General features: G+C 33.6%; 1 protein-coding gene across 4 annotated transcripts in view; it reads left to right on the top strand.

Moving 5' to 3' along the window:
* Positions 1-21,177, top strand: part of LOC147078624 (amino acid transporter heavy chain SLC3A1-like) — a 63,848-nt gene that overhangs the window by 38,711 nt on the left and 3,960 nt on the right. The window contains exons 1-3 of one of the 4 annotated variants that reach the window (XM_085960278.1): positions 17,002-17,131; positions 18,358-18,440; positions 19,303-19,439. In XM_085960278.1, the coding sequence (XP_085816404.1) occupies positions 17,121-17,131; positions 18,358-18,440; positions 19,303-19,439 (231 nt within the window). In that variant the 5' untranslated portion in view covers positions 17,002-17,120. Of the gene's footprint in view, positions 1-17,001; positions 17,132-17,246; positions 17,440-18,357; positions 18,441-19,302; positions 19,440-21,177 lie in introns of those variants that run through there. The other 3 variants (XM_085960279.1, XM_085960280.1, XM_085960277.1) reach the window with 3 other exon arrangements.

Genomic DNA, 21,177 nt, shown 5'->3' with positions numbered 1-21,177 from the left:
CGTAGCAACCATACTATTGATATATATATACGGGTATATTATTATTATAACCCAATTCAAATTGAACATAGGTTGATACTCAAATACTATTATAGTATGTTTATGATTTCGAGAAAATAATACGACGGTCTATAATCCATATATTTATATTTGAAAACATTACATTCGCATGTACATATATAGTGTAAAGATCAGATAACTGTTTACTTTGCAAGATAACATCAAAATGTGTAAGTATGTGTCGCTACATTTCAAAACCAGCCATGTCCATAATGGATGAAAAGGAGAAAAACAGCTTTTTTGTTTCCTTGTGTACACGGTCATAAAGATGAAAGTTTATATTATTGCGATTATAGAATGTTTAAAACAAATAAGTTCCACATTATTAGTTTTCGTGTAATTTTCATAGATTCTTCATAAAATGGATTTTTTATATGGACATGGCTTAGTTTGTCACAAAATCAACCAAGTCCGTGCGGACTTGGCTTATTTTGATATTTCCGTGGCAGCCATTTTATTAGATATAATGGTGTCATTCTTCTGGGCTGGACTTGGGAAATGGAAAATGGCGAAATAATAAATAAATGTTGATGATAACATAAATTTATTTTCAAAAATTTTTCTCAATATATTATTAATTTAGACAAACAATTAGGAAAATGTGAATACGACGGAAAAAATATGGTAACTAATTTTAAAACATAAAAAATCGATATAAAAGTGACTTCATGCTCGGCAACACAAAAACCTAAAAAAATCCTTCAGGAATTGTTATAATTATAGATTTGTATTAAAAATTAAATTTTACAAATGGTCCAAATGGATTAATATAAATGGTTGAAGCCTTCAGCTGGATACAATTCTAGGAAATGCGTTGGTTTTAATAATAATTAAATGCCAATTATATCTCAGGATATGGATATTCAATAATTCTGACAATTTTATTTTGTTCAGTTTAGTTAGTCACTATCACAATTTGAAATGTTTTAAATAGTGGTACACATTTTTCTATTTGATACCTACAACTTGGCAATCATAAAATAATTATAAAATATATTCTTAATAGGATGTATATTACCTATTTAATTCAGTAAAGCATGTACGAATAATTATTATTATAATCTTTAAATTAATTAAGGAGTTGGTACGGTATGTGTTTTTTTAAGAACTGCAAAGGGTTCTATAAGTCTCGTAAATTAGAATTATGTAAAACCAAATTTATATTCTCAGTACTATGACTAAAATGCCAAATGCGACCCTGCTTGACACCGGATGCTTTTTAGGATGCAGGTTAAGCAGAATAAAACTTACTGATTTCCCTTATCTTTGGCGCGTTTTGTCGATTCTGCCTTAATTATTCGTTTTCTCGCCTTATCGGGGGTCACTTCTGATATTTGAAACCTTATTTTTATTAATTATTTCTATTAAAAAATGTTGAAAAAGACACTATTGATACTCACTCACTCAACGGTTCGTGAACAACTGACGGTCATGTTGTTGTAATCGCCTTCAGTGATTGGCCTGAATGGACATGGCTGAGTGTGATATAATTACTTCAGTGGATATGGGTGAGTCTGAAAAAACTGTTCATCTTTGACTTCCATTTACTTAATATACAGGCGGATTTGGATGGTTTTGATAATACAGAAATGTTAGAAAGCATTAGTTCTTCAGCAATTCACAAAAAAGTAAAAAATACCTAAAGATGGACTTGGCTGCTTTTGAAATGTAGCGACACGTATATACTTATCTAAATGACGAATGACATTCATGAGTGAGCACGGCTGAAAGCTTGGAAATGTGTTTTTTTCTATTTCAAAATCTTTTAATTGTGTATTATTTTATTACAGATTCAAGGCCAACTTCATATAACTAATAAAAAATACTGTTTGTTTCTACGAATAAAAAAAGACAGGAAGGAAGATGTGTACAAATCACGGTAATCAGAAAGGCCGGCAATTATGGCCGACAATGCGTGATACACAAACATAAAATACACAAAATTACAAACACATTCGAAGTTTGCCGCACACGTACAGACCACGTGATATTTGTTTACGCAAAATCGTCGCTTTTCAAAATGGCGAATTTGATTGCCAGATTTTACAAGGATGAATCAGTATGTTCTTTCTTGTCTTTTTTTATTCATAGGTTTGTTTACTATGTACACCGAGAAATTTCCATTTATAAAATCGGAAACGATTTTTACAGAAGAGTTTTGGAATATAATGCAACCAAAACTGGAAAAAATTCTATCAAGGGTGTTGACTTCCTGAATTAGTTAACCCCAGGTCTATGCCACTACGTGAACCATAGTGGATATTAAGCCATTTCCACACTGGCAAGAAGTTTCTGGCAACCTGATTAAATTTTACGATACTTACCATAATTGCTTAAGAAATTTTACGATAATTATCGTAAAATCTAACGAGGTTGCCAGGAACTTGTTGCCAGTGTGGACCCGGCATTATATGCATAAAACTTAAATAATATATATTATAAATAAAAAAACTACAAGACTCTTCGAAATCTAACGAAATCCTATCAACCCAGATTAAACTCCTGTAAGGATTGTGAAGGACAAATGCTGATCGAAAAGGAGGACATTATGGAAAGATGGAAAGGCTATTTCACAACACTTTTAATTCAGGCTTATAGTAATGGTCATGAGGAAACGGAAGAAGTATTGTACCACACTGTTGAGGAATTTATTGATTAGCCTACTCTGCCTGAAGTAAGAAGAGCATTAAGAACGCTGAAAAACAATAAAACACCTGGAACCGACAGGATAACAGCTGAGCTGATAAAAAGTGGTGGCCTAACACTGGAAGCAAATATCCATAAGATAATTCTCAATATTTGGGAAAAAGAAATTCTACCTGAGGAATGGAAGATGGGTATAATCGTGCCTATTCTGAAAAAGGGAGGCAAAACAATGTGCTATAACTACAGAGGGATCACAATTCTAAACACAGCTTATAAAGTTTTCTCATCTGTACTGTATAGCAGGTTAATGATCTATGGTGAGGAAATCCTGGGAGAATACCAATGCGGCTTCCGACTAAATAGATCCACCATAGATCACATCATGAGGCAAACTATGGAGAAAGCGCACAAATACAACCTTACACTCCACCACCTGTTTATTGATTTTAAACAAGCTTTCGACAGCGTGAATAGGGATAAGATGCTGCAAAGCCTAAAAATACTGAGAATTCCCTTAAAACTAGTAAGACTAATAAAGACTGACGGATATTCAAGCAGTTTTCACTGTGCAAAATGAGCAAACTGAAAGCTTCAAAATCGAATCAGGTGTGAGACAAGGGAATGCACTATCCACTATGGTATTTAACCTTGTAGTGGAATCCATAGCTCGTAAAACCAAGATAAGAGGATGTGTAGATAACAGTACAACGCAGATGTGCGCTTATGCTGACGACATAGTAATTACAAGCAGATCCAAACAGAGGATGATCGACCATGGTGGCACTATGAAAATAAAAGCAGAAAACGCTGGGCTGCAAATAAACCAGTCAAAAACTTAATATATGGTCAGCACACGCGATCAGGTACCGCTGCAGAATATAGACATAGGACAGCATGCATATGAATGGGTGGACAAGTTCACGTATCTCGGATCCAGCCTAAATATCCAAAATAAGACAGCAGAGGAGATAAAAATCCGCCTTATCTCCGGGAATAAATGCTGGCATGCCTGCAAGCGACTGGTGGGGTCGAAAATTCTAGGCCGAAGAAGTAAACTTCTAATTTATAAAACAATTATAAGGCCAGTGGTCACTTATGGCTGTGAGACTTGGTGCTTAACTCAAAACGAGGAAAACAAATTAGCTGTCTTCGAGCGCAAAATACTCCGCAAATCTTTGGACCCACGTTGGAAAATGGGAACTACAGAATAAAAATGAACCGCGAGTTGGGAGAGCTGATTGAACAGCAAACAATCATAAGATACTGTAAGTCCCAAAGACTACGATGGGCGGGACATGTGGAGAGAATGCCTGAAGTTAGAGCGCCAAGGATCATGACGAAGTGGCTACCCCAACGGAAGAGACCAAGAAGGAGATGGGCTGACGCCGTAGAAGTGGACTGGCTTCATATAGGAAGACCCGATAACTGGAGAAGTGTGGCGAGAGACCGGAGTGAGTGGAGAGCGGTTGTGGAGGAGGCCAAATCCCACCCCGGGATGTAGCGCCGTGGAAGAAGAAGAAGAAGAATAAATAAAAATTTAAAATTATAAATATTTATGATTTATGTCTTTGACAGCCCTGATGAAATAAATATGAAATATGAGTCGATCGAGTCGTGGAGCAAGTTTATTGACACAAACAACTTTGACGCGACCTTTTTATATTAACTAGTAGACCAGATATTATGGACCACATGTAAAAAAATCATATTTCCAATTCTCAAGGCCAATTCTGTAGAACGTCACTGTCAATATTATGATTTCAAATTTTAAAATATACATAATTATCAACAATTTAACAACTTTACTAAGTAATATGAATTAAAATGAAACCGAATCAGTGTGAAAACTTTCAAAAATTTTCAAATGCGATATTCTCAGCTCTAACAAAACTGACATAAGATCTTGCCCCCTCCCCCTCCGAACTCACAGAATTGATGAGTTGTAATTATTGCGTTTCTCACCGACCATTTAATGGAATATTATGCATTTATAATATTATTACGATAATGAAATTATTAGAATGAAATCGAGAAATGAGATGGTTAGCTCTAAACAAGTCGTCAACCGGTTAGAAGCGGAGCGATTTGAAAACAATTCCTGCCCTCTGACCGCCATTATCGGCAGCATTTTCCACAACAATATTATAAGTTGGTTTTTTTTTCAATCAATTTGACATACTAATGAGGCTTCAATGGAACGCATGTATAACTTGTAACCAGTGACGTCCCTAGACAAAATACCGCCCCTAGGCAGCGTCAAAATAAAGCCCCATTCTTTTATACTTACAGCATTTTTTATCATCCTTTAATGACGAAAATATCTATGCAATGTGTTGTATGGATACATTACTAACAAAATATATACCACATCCAATTTAAATGCCACCTCTGCATCAATAGACAATATTGCGAGTCTACGGTTTCAGATACATTTAAAAATACACCTGACAACTTCCAAAATTCGCGAGTGACTTGCAAAATTATTTGGATACATTTTAAATTAGGTAAATAATATGTCCCTACCTATAATTCGCAAATCTCCACATATCATTACTGGTCATCAAGGACGTGACATCCAAGGACAACGGAAGTAAACTAGACATCGGCAACTCGACAAAAAATACAGTCCTGTTAAACCTTGTATGTTAATTAATATATACATTTTGTTTCCAACCAGTGAGCTGAATTTTTAATAGAAAAATATTTCCGTTATTACTTACTTATAAGTTTAGGATTCTCCTCGATTTGCCGCCCTTAGAGTGACTGCCGCCCTCAAGCGACGATCAATCTGCCTACCCCCACGGGACGTCACTGCTTATAACAAGTGACTGATGTCAGCAAAAATTTCAATGGCGGATTGTGACAAATTTATAACTAACAATACGTCTTTATTGTTACCATGGCTACAACTGGTATTAGGTATCGCGTAATATCATTATTCTTCTAACAAAGCTCAGGCGAAACACAGCGACTCTACAATTTATGCATTCACAACCACTTTCACTACTCCCTACACATTTAATATAGGTAGCATAAAATTTACCTATCCACCTTCAACAACAATAAAATTAGTATATTAAAAACCTTGTTAAAATTACAGTATTATCCACTCTATCTAACATCATAGCACCTATACACATGCATGTATCTACTGGCACTACTAATGTGTATTTTAAACTATCGCGATAATAACTGTTTACATGTAAAAGTGCTGTCTCTCCAATCTCATTCTTCAAAAGTGTAAGCGAGACGCGATGTTGTCGTTGTATTGTGCTATTTGACAGGTTAAGACAGGTTCATAGATAATCGGTAAACCTCAAAATGTTCTGTACGGTAGGTATAGTTCCCATTTCCGCATTTCGGAAAATTTATAAAGGTTATACGTTTACACGTTTGAGTTACGCGCATCGCTCAACGCTCCGCCGTACGCGCCTACGCTGGAGGGGCGCTTACTATTGCTTATGACTTATTTATGGTGTACGTACGCGGTAAAATTAAGGGGGGCTCGCTTCAGGATGTGGGATCCATGGGGCTGGCATTTTAAATCTGCCCATGGGCAGCCAACGTCCAACCCAAAATAAAATTTATGAATTGTCAAATAAATTGGGACACGTTACTATTTCAGCTTACATCCCTATTTGTAAATAATTATAGGCACGAACAATTGTCTCTAAAAAGTTTAAAGAGTATCTATCAACTCAACAATAATGATATTCATTCACACTTCTGTCTAGACATAACATAGTACAAGGATCGCGAACCTATGGCACGCGAGATGATTTTGCATGGCACGCAAATGTTTCATTTTGAAGAGAAAAGAAATATTACTATTTTATATATTATTTATTTAAAAAGTGTTTTTTTATAAAAAAGTTTTACAAATAAATATACCTATACTTAAGGACTTACCTATATATAATATTAAAAAATAATGACGATATAGCCATACGCATTTTTTTCGGTTTATGTTTACGTACCGTGCCAATCGATGCGGAAACGGAAACGACGAAATTTATGCATAAATAAGGACAAATCGTAGTTTATAAAAAATTGCAGGAAAATCATTTTAAAGAATAATCATTACGTTTAATGTAAATATACGATTGCATAGGTTGGTCCTTAGGATCGGGGAATTTAAAATAAAAGTATACAATCAACAAACCTTATGAAATTAATTATCGGCAGTCATTCAAATATAATAACTGCTTGTTATTTTACCTCAAACATAATCTCTAAAAATGAAAAACCGCTCAGTGATAGTGAATATAAAATGAAAAAAGAGTGGTTTAAATGCTTCCACGATCTCCGAGCAATTTGAAAACAAGGTAAAACATATTTAAAGAATAAAAGTTATGCTTTCGGCTAGAAATACGGTGAAAGATAGAATATCAATAACTCAATTTTAATTTTTAAACCTTTTTAATAGAATTCTTAAAAACTAGTTGTTTAGAAAACTAAAAAAAAAATTTCGCCATAAAAAAAACTGCTTGGCACGTCAGACAGTTGAAAAATATTATTTGGGAAATTTTGGCTCGCGTACGTAAAAAGGTTTGCCATCCCTGACATAGTATATTGAGATTTTTTTTGCGCATACATGCAACACTAAATTGGATGGAACGTTGCATGTGAGGAATTAATGGTCTTGTTAATGATGTAGTTACCGTAACGGTATCAATTCAGATAAAACCGAAAACGTCTAGACGATTTAATTACGAAAAGAAAAAACATTTTATCACAATGTGAAAATTTCCCAAAATAAATTCGTAAATTAGATTTCTAGTTATTCATCCTATTGCTGTGACTAAGAATTAAACATTTTTTGGAGAAATCCTAATCGGTGTATCAGTTTGGTCTGGAATTTGGACCAACGAAATATGTTTAATTATGAGGACATACGTATGGATACATATCTATATTTTAATCGTACTACATTATATTTTAGTAATTCCATATTCCACGAAAGTATAGTAATGATAATATTATTAAATTCTACGATTTTTAAAAAATTCGCGGAACATTTTTTATAATGCTTCAATGTTTTCTCGGTACTTACATAATAATAGTAAATAAACATTTTTTGTTTACTATTTTATATTGGTTTCTGTTTTTTTGAAAACAAGGTTATATGTTTTTTTTAACGAATGAATCCAATAAAAATGGCCTGTCTAATATTATATACCATAAATCACACCATAGTAAAGTCGCATAGTTCCGTCGTCAATAAGAGAACCAATAAGTATGACCAGGGAACACAGAATTAATGGGAACTGAAATACCTAACGGGTGTGGAAAAACAGGCGACCGATCTCGAGCGTGGAAGAATATGGGATAAACTTAAACACGTGTCAAGAATACGTCATTCTAAACTTGTCGTTCGTTCTGACAACTGCTCTCGGTTTATGGACTCATTCAATATTGGTGTATTTGAAAGTTGCAACATACACTATTGCACATGCAACACGTGTAAAGTATACGCTTGTAGTTCGTTCTAACAACTGTTTTCGTTGTATTCACTGACGTTCATTCAATATTGGTGTATTTGAAGTTTCAACATACACTAATGCACGTTGCACGTCTATAATGTGTGGTTCATTTTCGTACGACACTCACGCATTCGAAACCCTACATCAAATGTAGTGTATTGGTGAATAGTCCACCGAAATTATGTTTATTAATCTATTTTGTGATGAAAACATTACCAATAATTTACTATATCAAGCCTTTTCTAACATACCGATTTTATGTAACCTACCGATACATAAAATTTAAGTGTCTGTGTGTGATTTAGAATAAAATTAATATTTACCTTTTGATCGGCGTTATTTTTACTAGTTCCATGATATCTAAGCACAAACTGTGGATCTGTACGTTATATGTTTTAAGTTGCACGACTTACCTATAGATTAAATTGTACAAGATACATTCACCATGCCAAAAAACTTTACATTTTGATTTACGTGGCAGATGAAGCAGTCTCTTCATTAGACAGCACCTATCAAAACTATTGCTGTATTTAAAAAAACCAATGGTAGTTTCTCAGATGAAAATATCGTAAGGGGGTCCCCAAACCCGTCAGCGCTTTGCACGTACTGCATGCGATGAATATCTAGCCTGTGATCACTGGCGCGATGCTCAACTACGAGTCATTGTGATTTAGCACTCACTGCTGGTGGTTACAATGTGCATGTGGTCTGAAGACGAGAGTTCTAACCTTTATTGAGGTAGCCACAAGTAGTGTATGAAACTTATAATTTTCTTATTTTTTTTATGTGACAAATTTGGTCTCCTCGATATTGGTAATTATTCCGGAGTTGTTGTCTAATGCTATGTGGAACAATTCCTCGACCCTTCTTATTAAAATCCAGTTTCGGATGTTCCTGTTCTCCTTATCCGACGATACATGGCAGTTGAGGTGGTCGGCATCCACCAATGGACGACAAGTATATGTTTTTTCCAGAAGTGTCTTGCAGGCTTCAGATGAGGCAACTAAGACCAACACACTAGGTAAGCCAGTTCCTGACCGGCCTTGGTGACTTTGCAGCCAAGCTGCACGGTTTTCGTTAGATAAGACATGGGCCGGAATGCACATGCGGACATGACAATGAAGACGCTGAACACGTCCTCTGGTACCGTCCGCGAATGGGATCCGACCGAGCGGAGCTGTTTGCCAAAGTCTGTCCACACACGGGCCGGGTCAATCACGCCTACTTGATATCAACCAAGGCCAACTTTGAGGCATTTGCTGCGTCATATGGAGGACGGAATATTTCCGATCCTCCTTAGATTCATCACAACTCCTGACTCCTCTGTTTCAGCAGAGTTTCAGTACACGAGTACAGAGGACATTATTTCATACCATTTTTTAATATTACTGACAGCAGGGCAATTCAAGATTCTTTTTTATTTTCTAAAACTCTTTCTTTAAGCACCAAGGTGCATGGTTGCTACATCAGTCACGTGTAGCTTCGTTTCGGGACAAGGAAGTGTGCCACAATTTTTTTTTCATTATGACACGTTTATAACGTCACGGAAGGCGACCGTGCAAAAATCGCGGCTGCATATACATGGCGGGTGGAGATGGGGTAACTCAAATCCTCGATATTGGTGATTATTTAGGATCAGCGCATCTCTTCTATACACAAGACTGTTATCGAGGGTAGTTTATCATATGTTTGTATTGAAGTATTTTAATTACAACAATAAGTTAGCCGTCTAAACAGTCAAAACTGTCTATCTCGCTCTAAAATTTAGCACAGCCAAGAGCGGTGCTGTTAAAATAGAGGACTTATTGTAACAATTACAACAAACTTATTGTAAAAATTATAATATTTCGATACAAAAATATGAAAAATTATCCTTGATAGCGGCCGATAGCAGTCTTGTGTATAGAATAAATGCGCAGGTGTCGTTGTCCAACGCTATGTTCAAATCACAGAACAGATAATAAATAGAATACCGATAGGCTATATTCAATACGCCGCATATTGATGCAGGGTTTTGAATGTGTGAGTGTCCTACGAAAATTATGCACGTGCAATAGTGTGTGTAATACACCAACATTAAATGAGCGTAAATGCATAAACCGAGAACAGTTTCCAGTATACGACGTAAAACGTATTCTTGACACGTGTGTAAGTTTAGCCCGGATTCTTCCTTACTCGAGTCGGTTACCTGCTATCGCCTTAGTATGATATTCCGAAATTCTTTATAAGCTATTTAACCGATTTTTCACCATATAGCACTGTTTGTGACGTAGGTAATCTGACGTCACACGTCATTCAAAATGGCTGCTTTATATGTAATTTTAATAATGCATTCATTACAACAAACGTTTGCGTGAGGCCCTCGTTCATTTTGGAGACTCTGTAAAACATTTGCGAACTTTAAAAACAGTTTCTAGTCGTGCTGTTTATTCATTTCATTCATTAATTTATTCTTATTCCGTTTTGACATCTCATAATAGGAGTGAAGTTAGTCATAAATAACTGTATGTATTGCCACCAAATGGAAATGTTTACTGGGAATACTTTATTTTTTCGTACAGTAGAATTATAAAATAAATGTAATAAAATAACTGATAAATTATTTAAAGTTTATAATAATTATTCATTTATAATTATTAAATTTATATGGTACCGTTCGCACACTTTCAGACACATTTACAATTTCAAAATTTTAAATTAATGACGTCGCTAACTAACGGATTAAATTTGCACTCATGCATACAAATGAGCAGTATTTAGCCTATAAAGTATTTGGGAATCTCATGCATACGACCCTAACCCGTTATGTATTTCAGTTCCCATTATTTCTGAGTTCCCTGTTTCAAATCCAGTCTCGGATGTTCCTGTTCTCTTTATATGACTCTCCATTTTCCCCTTTTAGTAGATTGTTGTGTTTAGTTACCAATACATGCCCGAGATAAGCATTGTTTTGCTCGCAAGACAAGTCCGAGATAAGCGAAAAAAAACTATCGTTACAATATTAATTATGTTTTAAGAGATTCCCATTAAAATATTACGTATACAGGTCTTACATTACTTTTCATTCGTTATCTAAAATGTCAAGGTTATTTGAAAACGTTGTTTAAATAAATAAATGTGTCTGATAAATAATACAAATAATACTTTTTACTGACATCATCGTAATAAATTGGGTCTTGTCAAAAACTAACCATGGAAATATAATATTAATATGTTAGCTATATTTATGTAATCTTTATGTAAAGAGTTTTATGTAAGTAAATAGAAAAACAAATAGGTCATTCAGAACCATTGAAGCATTGATATGGATGAATCATATGCTTCTTAAGAGGACGTTCTACAGAATTGGCCTTGAGAATTGAAAATATGATTTTTTAACATGTGGTCCATAATATCTGGTCTACTAGTTAATATAAAAAGGTCGTGTGAAAGTTGTTTGTGTCAATAAATTTGCTCTATGACTGATCAGACTCATATTTCACATGTATTTCATCAGGGCTGTCGAAGACATAAATCATAAATAATTATAATTTTAAATTTTTATTTATAATATGTATTATTTAAATTTTGTGCATCTAATGCCGGGTCCACACTGGCAACAAGTAAAGTTGCTGGCAACCTCGTTAGATTTTACGATAATTATGATGATTATCGTAAAATTTCTTAAGCAATTATGGTAAGTATCGTAAAATTTAATGAGGTTGCCAGCAACTTGTTGCCAGTGTGGAAATGGCTTAATATCCACTGTGGTTCACGTAGTGGCATGGACCTGGGGTTAACTAATTCAGGAAGTCAACACCCATAATAGAACTGTATGTATTGCCACCAAATGGAAATGTTTACTGGGAATACTTTATTTTTTCGTACAGTAGAATTATAAAATAAATGTAATAAAATAACTGATAAATTATTTAAAGTTCATAATAATTATTCATTTATAATTATTAAATTTATATGGTACCGTTCGCACACTTTCAGACACATTTACAATTTCAAAATTTTAAATTAATGACGTCGCTAACTAACGGATTAAATTTGCACTCATGCATACAAATGAGCAGTATTTAGCCTATAAAGTATTTGGGAATCTCATGCATACGACCCTAACCCGTTATGTATTTCAGTTCCCATTATTTCTGAGTTCCCTGTTTCAAATCCAGTCTCGGATGTTCCTGTTCTCTTTATATGACTCTCCATTTTCCCCTTTTAGTAGATTGTTGTGTTTAGTTACCAATACATGCCCGAGATAAGCATTGTTTTGCTCGCAAGACAAGTCCGAGATAAGCGAAAAAAAACTATCGTTACAATATTAATTATGTTTTAAGAGATTCCCATTAAAATATTACGTATACAGGTCTTACATTACTTTTCATTCGTTATCTAAAATGTCAAGGTTATTTGAAAACGTTGTTTAAATAAATAAATGTGTCTGATAAATAATACAAATAATACTTTTTACTGACATCATCGTAATAAATTGGGTCTTGTCAAAAACTAACCATGGAAATATAATATTAATATGTTAGCTATATTTATGTAATCTTTATGTAAAGAGTTTTATGTAAGTAAATAGAAAAACAAATAGGTCATTCAGAACCATTGAAGCATTGATATGGATGAATCATATGCTTCTTAAGAGGACGTTCTACAGAATTGGCCTTGAGAATTGAAAATATGATTTTTTAACATGTGGTCCATAATATCTGGTCTACTAGTTAATATAAAAAGGTCGTGTGAAAGTTGTTTGTGTCAATAAATTTGCTCTATGACTGATCAGACTCATATTTCACATGTATTTCATCAGGGCTGTCGAAGACATAAATCATAAATAATTATAATTTTAAATTTTTATTTATAATATGTATTATTTAAATTTTGTGCATCTAATGCCGGGTCCACACTGGCAACAAGTAAAGTTGCTGGCAACCTCGTTAGATTTTACGATAATTATGATGATTATCGTAAAATTTCTTAAGCAATTATGGTAAGTATCGTAAAATTTAATGAGGTTGCCAGCAAATTGTTGCCAGTGTGGAAATGGCTTAATATCCACTGTGGTTCACGTAGTGGCATGGACCTGGGGTTAACTAATTCAGGAAGTCAACACCCATAATAGAATTTTTTCCAGTTTTGGTTGCATTATACCTATTCCAAAACTCTTCTTTAAAATTCGTTTCCGATTTTATAAATGGAAATTTCTCGGTGTACATAGTAAACAAACCTACGAATAAAAAAAGACAAGAAGGAACATACTGATTCATCGCAGTAAAATCTGACAATCAAATTCGCCATTTTGAAAAGCGACGATTTTGCGTAAACAAATATCACGTGGTCTGTACGTGTGCGGCAAACTTCGAATGTGTTTGTAATTTTGTGTATTTTATGTTTGTGTATCACGCATTGTCGGCCATATTTGCCGGCCGTGATTTGTACACATCTTCCTTCCTGTCTTTTTTTATTCGTAGAAACAAACAGTATTTTTTATTAGTTATATGAAGTTGGCATTGAATTTGTTATAAAATAATACACAATTAAAAGATTTTAAAATAGAAAAAAACACATTTCCAAGCTTTCAGCCGTGCTCACTCATGCATGTCATTCGTCATTTAGGTATATACACATTTTGATGTTATCTTTGCAAAGTGCGAATGTAATGTTTTCAAATAATTGATATGGATTAATTATACCATCGTATTATTTTCTCGAAATCATAAACATACTATAATAGTATTTGAGTATCAACCTATGTTCAATTTGAATTGGGTTATAATACTAATATACCCGTATATATATCAATAGTATGTTTGCTACAAAATCCACCCAAGTTATCAGTACGTACTTGCACAGGTTTGATTAAAAACTATGATGAAATTAACATTTTAAAAATATTAATGCTTAATATTATTTTGACAGCCCTGTTTTCTGATCGGCTTCATCTCGCAGGTGTTCATAAAATATTAATAATGCTCCGCGCGGCAGACAATATCAGTAATAATAATAATGTTTCTTGAAATAAAATCTCCGATGATTAGTGATTTTTGCGAAAAGATCGATTTAAATTAACGTAGTTACGACGCCGAGATCCTTTTTATACTGAATTATATTTGAATGTCGAGCTCTTCAGCGGCCCCTTAAAATGACGCCCGATTTTCAGCGACTCGGCCAGTGTTAAAACTTACTGTTTTAATATCAGCGGACTTAACTCGATATAAGCTCACTTAATATTTGTCTCGAAAACGACCTGGCAATAATTATGAGTAAGCCCGATCTAGCTTGCATCTTACAGTACAGTTACAATACAGTTAGAACTAATAGTCAGCGCATGACGACTTGCTCTGTCCGCTCAGACATGAATTTTTGGTAGCTTGCAAGCTTTGGGTTACAGAACCCTTAGGGTCACTATTCCAAGACGCAAATTTAGTTTTACAGCCAGGGCAATACGGGTGAAATTCGGGAATCCATGTTAACGGTCTTAACGCATTATACCTACAAGGAAATATTATAAGACGATATTCGTAATACCTCCTTTGTCTTTTGTGGTACATTTTTAAAATGACACTTGTATGGGAACACCTCATCTACTAGTATATCAATGCATTGAAGAGAACCTAATTAATTATTATTATATATACGATATATTATATATTATACGATATATTATATAATATTATATATTTGAAAGGGTCTGATAAAATGTCCGCCAATGAAGTCCGGAAACTTGTACGTATGTATGTTGTATCGGAAATATATGGCCGTATACATGGCCCCCACATCCTGAAGTGGGCCCACAGGCTATAATCTCTGGCGGGCCCCCACTATCAAAGATCATAAAGATCAAAAGCAGTGTGACTTTCACAATTATCATTTTCCAAATGGTGCTCGAGGTAAAATTAAAGTAATTCAGTGTATGTTTAACGATTTTTTTTTATTTTTAACGGTATTTTCGAATACATTCATTTGAATTATAGAGTAATCGACAAACGAAAATCAAAAATTGCAACGTAAAACCACATATTATAAAATTCTAATACTGACAAACTTTTACTATTATAGCAAACTTATGATGTGTGTTTATCTCACTTATCTGGTCAACCTGCCACGCCGGCCCCCCGGGCTATAGCCTTGTCAACCCCTACTTCATGGGGGCCATGGCGGTATATTAAAGACCGTCCAACCTCTTTTGGGTCATTTAGTACTGACATAAAATTCTTGTCTAGCCGATATACTGGATTATTTTTTACGTTAGGTTAGGTTAGAGTTTCATTCAGTCTTAAATTAATGATCATATTGAATCTGATAAAATTGGAGACCGTATAGTATACGGCTATATCTTTCCGATAAGAAAGCTGACGGCGAACTGTGCCACGGTAAAATGTTTTACATACAATTTACATATTGTAACCAATGAAGTCGTGGGTATATCTGATTTCGATTCCGGGTCTCTCTAGTTCACTTTAGTTATCTTTCAATGTAGGTATGTTTGACCTAATATTGTGTTAAACAAGTGGTTAACACCCATTTCCCGCAAAAATATGCTGAAAATCCTCTTTGTGAGGCGGCCGTGAGGTTCGTAAAATATTCTATTTCCAGCGTTGACGTAAGTAAGTATGCTAATATTGCATTTATTGTAATTAATATAATATATATAATGTATTGGTTATATCGGTGATATTGAAAGAATAATATGCCAAAAAGACAAATTTCCAATAATTACCTAATTATTAATCAATCAAAAACACGTCATTTGTTGACTAATTAATTAGTAACAATTAATGGAGGCAGATATAACATTTTCTAAATACAAAATTCACAGATACATTCTTAAATATTGAAGGTTATCGATCGATATGAAAGCTATTAATTTTATAAATATAGATACATTATAATATTATTTGTTACATTATTCAATTCCATATAATGAATGACAGCTGTTCCGACAATAAATTCAATAATTTTACCATTTTATGTACATACCTATGCTATAAAAAGTAATCTATTTAAATATGCACGAACAAGTGTTTAAATAACCATCTACCTCATTAATTAAATCGAAATAATTTTTGATTCAAATCAATTTTAATACTCATCCAAAATATTGCTACGCTGACATTGACTTATTGAATCACTGAATAAATAAAGTGTCAAATTTTATTATATCAAGCACTGCACGAAAAATAGATATATTAGAAGATTGGTAATTGATTTTTCAATAACATAAACGTATAAGATCAGTGTTTTTATTTATTAAGGCGAACAAAAGACAACTTTGATTATATCTTGTATTGCCACATCGCTCTCATTCATAGGTTCCCGCGGTTATTTTCTGATACACATGCTGTGCAACCTACAGAAACAAAAATGGATAACAAATAAAAACCTTTTTATTACGTAGTTTTCTTTTTTACATTAACATACATAATAAATAGCTGTACTATCATCGATATTGTTTTAATATAATTATACCCATTTTTTAATGAGTCGAAAACGTAGTTAAAAAATAATATAGCCTTTTTGTAAACTGATAGGTAGGTAGTTAAAAATAATTATTCGTCATTGGAATTTGTTATGCTTATAATAATTAATCACACGGATAAAATAAAGCATGAGCTGAATTTTTGAATGTTTAAAATAATAACAATATATTTTTTCAATCTGCTCTTGTCAAGTAATACTATATTGTATGCCCTCTGTATTTTTCCGATGCCCTTTTATTATATCATTAGGTTGGCACGTGACGCGGGAAGCTTCGCATATTTTCAGATGAAAAGAGGAAATGAATAAGCGATATATATAATAACACTAGCTAGAAAGAGATGGCTGATATACATTCAAAGGATAGACCGATCAACATGAAAAGAGCGCCACATATTCCTTGCAATGACAATAATGTTATTCGTTCATTAAAATATTACCATATTTCACGAATCCACTATGAACAAAATGTGAGATGTGATATATATTATATTAAATAGTAAAGATAGCGTAATTTAAAGAAGAATATTTTATTGCCATGTCAAGCCATGACTCACTTCTGATGAAGTACAACTATTGTATTCTATTCCTGAAAATCTATTAATCTGACAGCGTGTTTTCATGAATGAAAACTGCATAGAGAAGCACATATCAGTCGCACATTCTATCTAAATTGAAGGTATTACTTGACATTTCCTATATTTTTCATCAAATAACAGTGACAAACCATTGTTTTTATAAAATATTGCCTTCAATAAAAGGGTACCTACGATTATTGGTAAGTTACTGATACGATTTTCACTTGTTATTGCAAATATTGCACAATTAAAGTTTCTAAAACAAAACTTTCTCCGGATATCTGACTATTCTTACAAAATTTCAATTTAAACCATGAAATCGATCAAGTCTAATACATTAGAGTGAAAATAGACTAATAATGTACCTACCTAATGATAATATAAAATATTTTTATTCATTAAATTTATAGATACATAGATGTAAGTAAATGATTTCGTAAAACTCACAATAAGCCTCAAAGTGTATCACCATGTGATATAGAAAGGTGCATGATGCGGTGGTTTCCGTGTCCAAAGGGTCCTAAACGGTCACAATGTTGGCGAAATGATAAAATTATGGGGAAATGTCATAGTCAAGAAACACAAATATAAGGGAAACATAATAATATTACCTTCTAGGTGTGACTGTAAGATACAAATCTCGAGTGTGGAGAAATATGGGATAAAAATGCATTAAAGATGTTATTTTAAATATTTACGTCTCTTATAATATGCATTAAACCTTGTCACGTAAACGAAACGCCCATTTAATATTGGTAATATTTGAAGACTCTCGGCGGACTTTGTATTCGGTAATGCATTATGCCGTATGCCATCAACCAAAATTGACTTTGATTGGTTTTCGCATTTATATCTTATTAATCTCTTCTGTGGTCGTAGCTAACATCTAGGTCTGCTTGTCTGCACGAAAACTTCACAGGAATATTTTTGTATGCTTGTAGACTTATAATCCGGAGTCAGTCCACTGCTGAATGAAGACCTTCTCTAGATCCTTCCACTCTTTTCAGTTATCTACAAATGCCTGGCATGGTGCTCCAATGGGCTATACATTGATGTGATTGTAGTTCCATTTTTAAGTCTGTGGGACTGTAACAATTCCATTTTATGTAATATTGCAGGAAAATGGAACAACAGGAAGCCCTGCTAGCGGATGGATCACCGTCTCCTCGTCCACCATCACCGAGCCTTCCTCTTGAACCGGGTAAATACTTACATCTTACCCTGACACAAAATGGTTGTTCGGGTTCCGGATCTTTTTACAGATCTCACGTAACCGCAGACTGTTTTATCCACATTATTATTTAAATTTCGACAATTTATAAAAATAAGTTTTTAAAAAGCTTAACTAAAATCAAGACTCAAACCTGTATCCATTGGATTTCAAGTTAATGTGCATTATCTAGTAATCAAGGTAAGTATCCATTGTTGGTAGCTTGATTCAAACCACAAAACCCATTCGCCAATATTAGAAAATTTTGTATTTGCGCTTCAGTTGTATGCCATTTTAGTTCATTGTGTAGGACACAGGTGGTTAACTTGGTAAAGCACATTGGCCAGAATTTGGTGAAAACAGGTTGTAGTCCTATCCGGCATCAATATTTTTTCTAATAGATACCTATGTTTCTAAGATGTTTCCAAATGTTACATTCTCAAATCTTGTGAATTATTCGTTGAATAAAAAAAATGGTTTATTATCTTAGAATAAGTGAAATCAAAATTAAAATGTAACATAACTATTATCCTACAGTAAATAGTACATCTTTGTCATAGATGAGGGTTGTTTATTTGCTGGTTGCATCACTGTTGACTTAACTTATTTATTGAATAGGCAATTTTATCTTTTAGCATTTTTTCCACTTCCATTTTGAATTCATTTTATCTGATCAGTCGAGAATGTCGTAGTGTCAGCGATTCCACAATTTTTTAATTTATTCAATGCACTATTGTTCTCAAAAATTCAAATATCCGTTGGCAGCTTAACACAGAGATTAAAGTAGATACGTATCATTGAGTCAAAGTGAAGTGGATGTGTACTAAATATTTACAAATTAATTAATCTCCAGATGGCGGGGCTGGCGGAGATTCGAGTTCTTCGGGTTCTGGCGTGGGGGCGGACGCCGTCTCTGCTCAGCTCATCAATAACATCACCATGCTGGATTATCGATCCCTCGGAAAGACAACGGCGCTCATGGATGATCCTGTAAGTATCTGGTTACATTTTCCTTATACTCATCACAAGCTTTACTTCCCACAGTTTTCGAACATCTTATTTAGCGCCCATGAACCTTCTAATGCTTTTCCTGAGGATGTGGCATCCAACAATAGGCATTCCGACAAGAAACGTTGAGTTTAATTTAATAAATTAAATTGGTATTATTAAATAGATAATAGAAGAGATTTATTATGATAATAATTAATTATATACGGTAAGAAAAAATAAACATTTGAATGAATATTATGTAAACCAGACTTTCGTTTCAGAACAAGAAACGTCAGGAAAATATGGTAAAAACATTCCTAGTCTTTGTGAAATAATCATTAATAATAAAATAATGCAAAATCATTGAAATTTGAGCTTTATCATTTATTATGGATATATTTTGAATGCTAAGCAAATTATAAATAAATACGATATGTATTATTGTTTTATTTTAAGACTTGTTGCAAAATGATCCATATAATGCAAATGCACACATGTTAGAATTAATGCAATGTTTTAAATAATCATTTTTGGTGTACGAAATCTATACTATACATCCATTTTACAACGTTTTTATTAGGTCGTATTCTTATTTGTCCGGTGGTTGTTTATCCGGTACAAATCTTGCAATCGATTTTTAACTAACTTCCCAACTAGCTAGACATTTGAAACTATTAGAATATATCAGAACACAATGCCAATGCATTCTTTTAATACTTTTAGCCATCTTTAAGTAGAATTGAATTCATTTTCAGTTAATTCTGTTTTGTATGAAAAGTTATTTCGGAAGAAATCCGTAATCCAATCCACTATTATTGGTTGCTAGGGGGTCCTAGCAACTAAATTATTAAAATATACGTGCGTTACTTTGGAAATCAATATGAAATGTCAAAATGACATTTCAGTATTATTTCTATCAAGTACAAATTTTTTTGATCGTTTAAGCTAGTCAAGTCAAGTTTATATGGTTGTATATAAAAAGTTCTTTTTATCTCGTAATTATTTATTATCAGTTTTGTGATGGGGACATTTGATTGCAATTATTCCTTTTTTAAGTGCAAGCATAGTTTTATTTTTTTAAATGAAGTCTTCTATAAAGGTACAGAATGGCGTATTACCACTTTGACAGGCTTGCTACGACTGCGTAATTATGTATTTATTTAGCGATAGAGAAAATATGGTTTATCAATTATTAGTGTCTCAGCGATTTAATATACAAATAAATCAAGAGTGTAAAAAACACCCGATTACTGTTTTTTTTCCTTAACCGGTTCTATGCCTTCAGCGAGTTTTCTCGCTCTGAGGCCGTGATCGCCAGGCTACACATACAAGTTTCGCGAGTTATCTCGTCCGACTTTAAACTCAAATTAATAGCCACTGTCGATTGATTTGCATAATCTAAAAAAAAAAACCCAGTGACATCTGTTTGAATAATTATCTAATATTAAGCCATAAATTATTTATCCAAAACTGTATGTAACAAATCCTGTATTGTTCGAATATTGTTGATTATGTTCGGATTGACAATCATGAAACATTCAAAGGATAATATTTTGGCACAAAATGCTTCTTGATGAATAATACAATATACGTAAACTACGTGAAAGATTCATTTCTTTTGCAATGGGAAATGAATCCATTCTTGCAGCCCATCAGTAATTATTGTTGCCGATACCTTGGGCTCATGAAAATAGCTCCGCGGGCACAGGATTAAGAGCCCCAGGATTAAATGATTCTG

Source organism: Rhyacophila brunnea, unplaced genomic scaffold, assembly GCF_057557595.1.
Source record: "Rhyacophila brunnea isolate RB1 unplaced genomic scaffold, BYU_Rbru_1.0 scaffold_11, whole genome shotgun sequence".
In the NCBI taxonomy this organism is placed as follows: Eukaryota; Metazoa; Arthropoda; class Insecta; order Trichoptera; family Rhyacophilidae; genus Rhyacophila; species Rhyacophila brunnea.
Note: the sequence above shows the minus strand (reverse complement) of the source record. Positions and strands in the feature narration are given on the sequence as shown.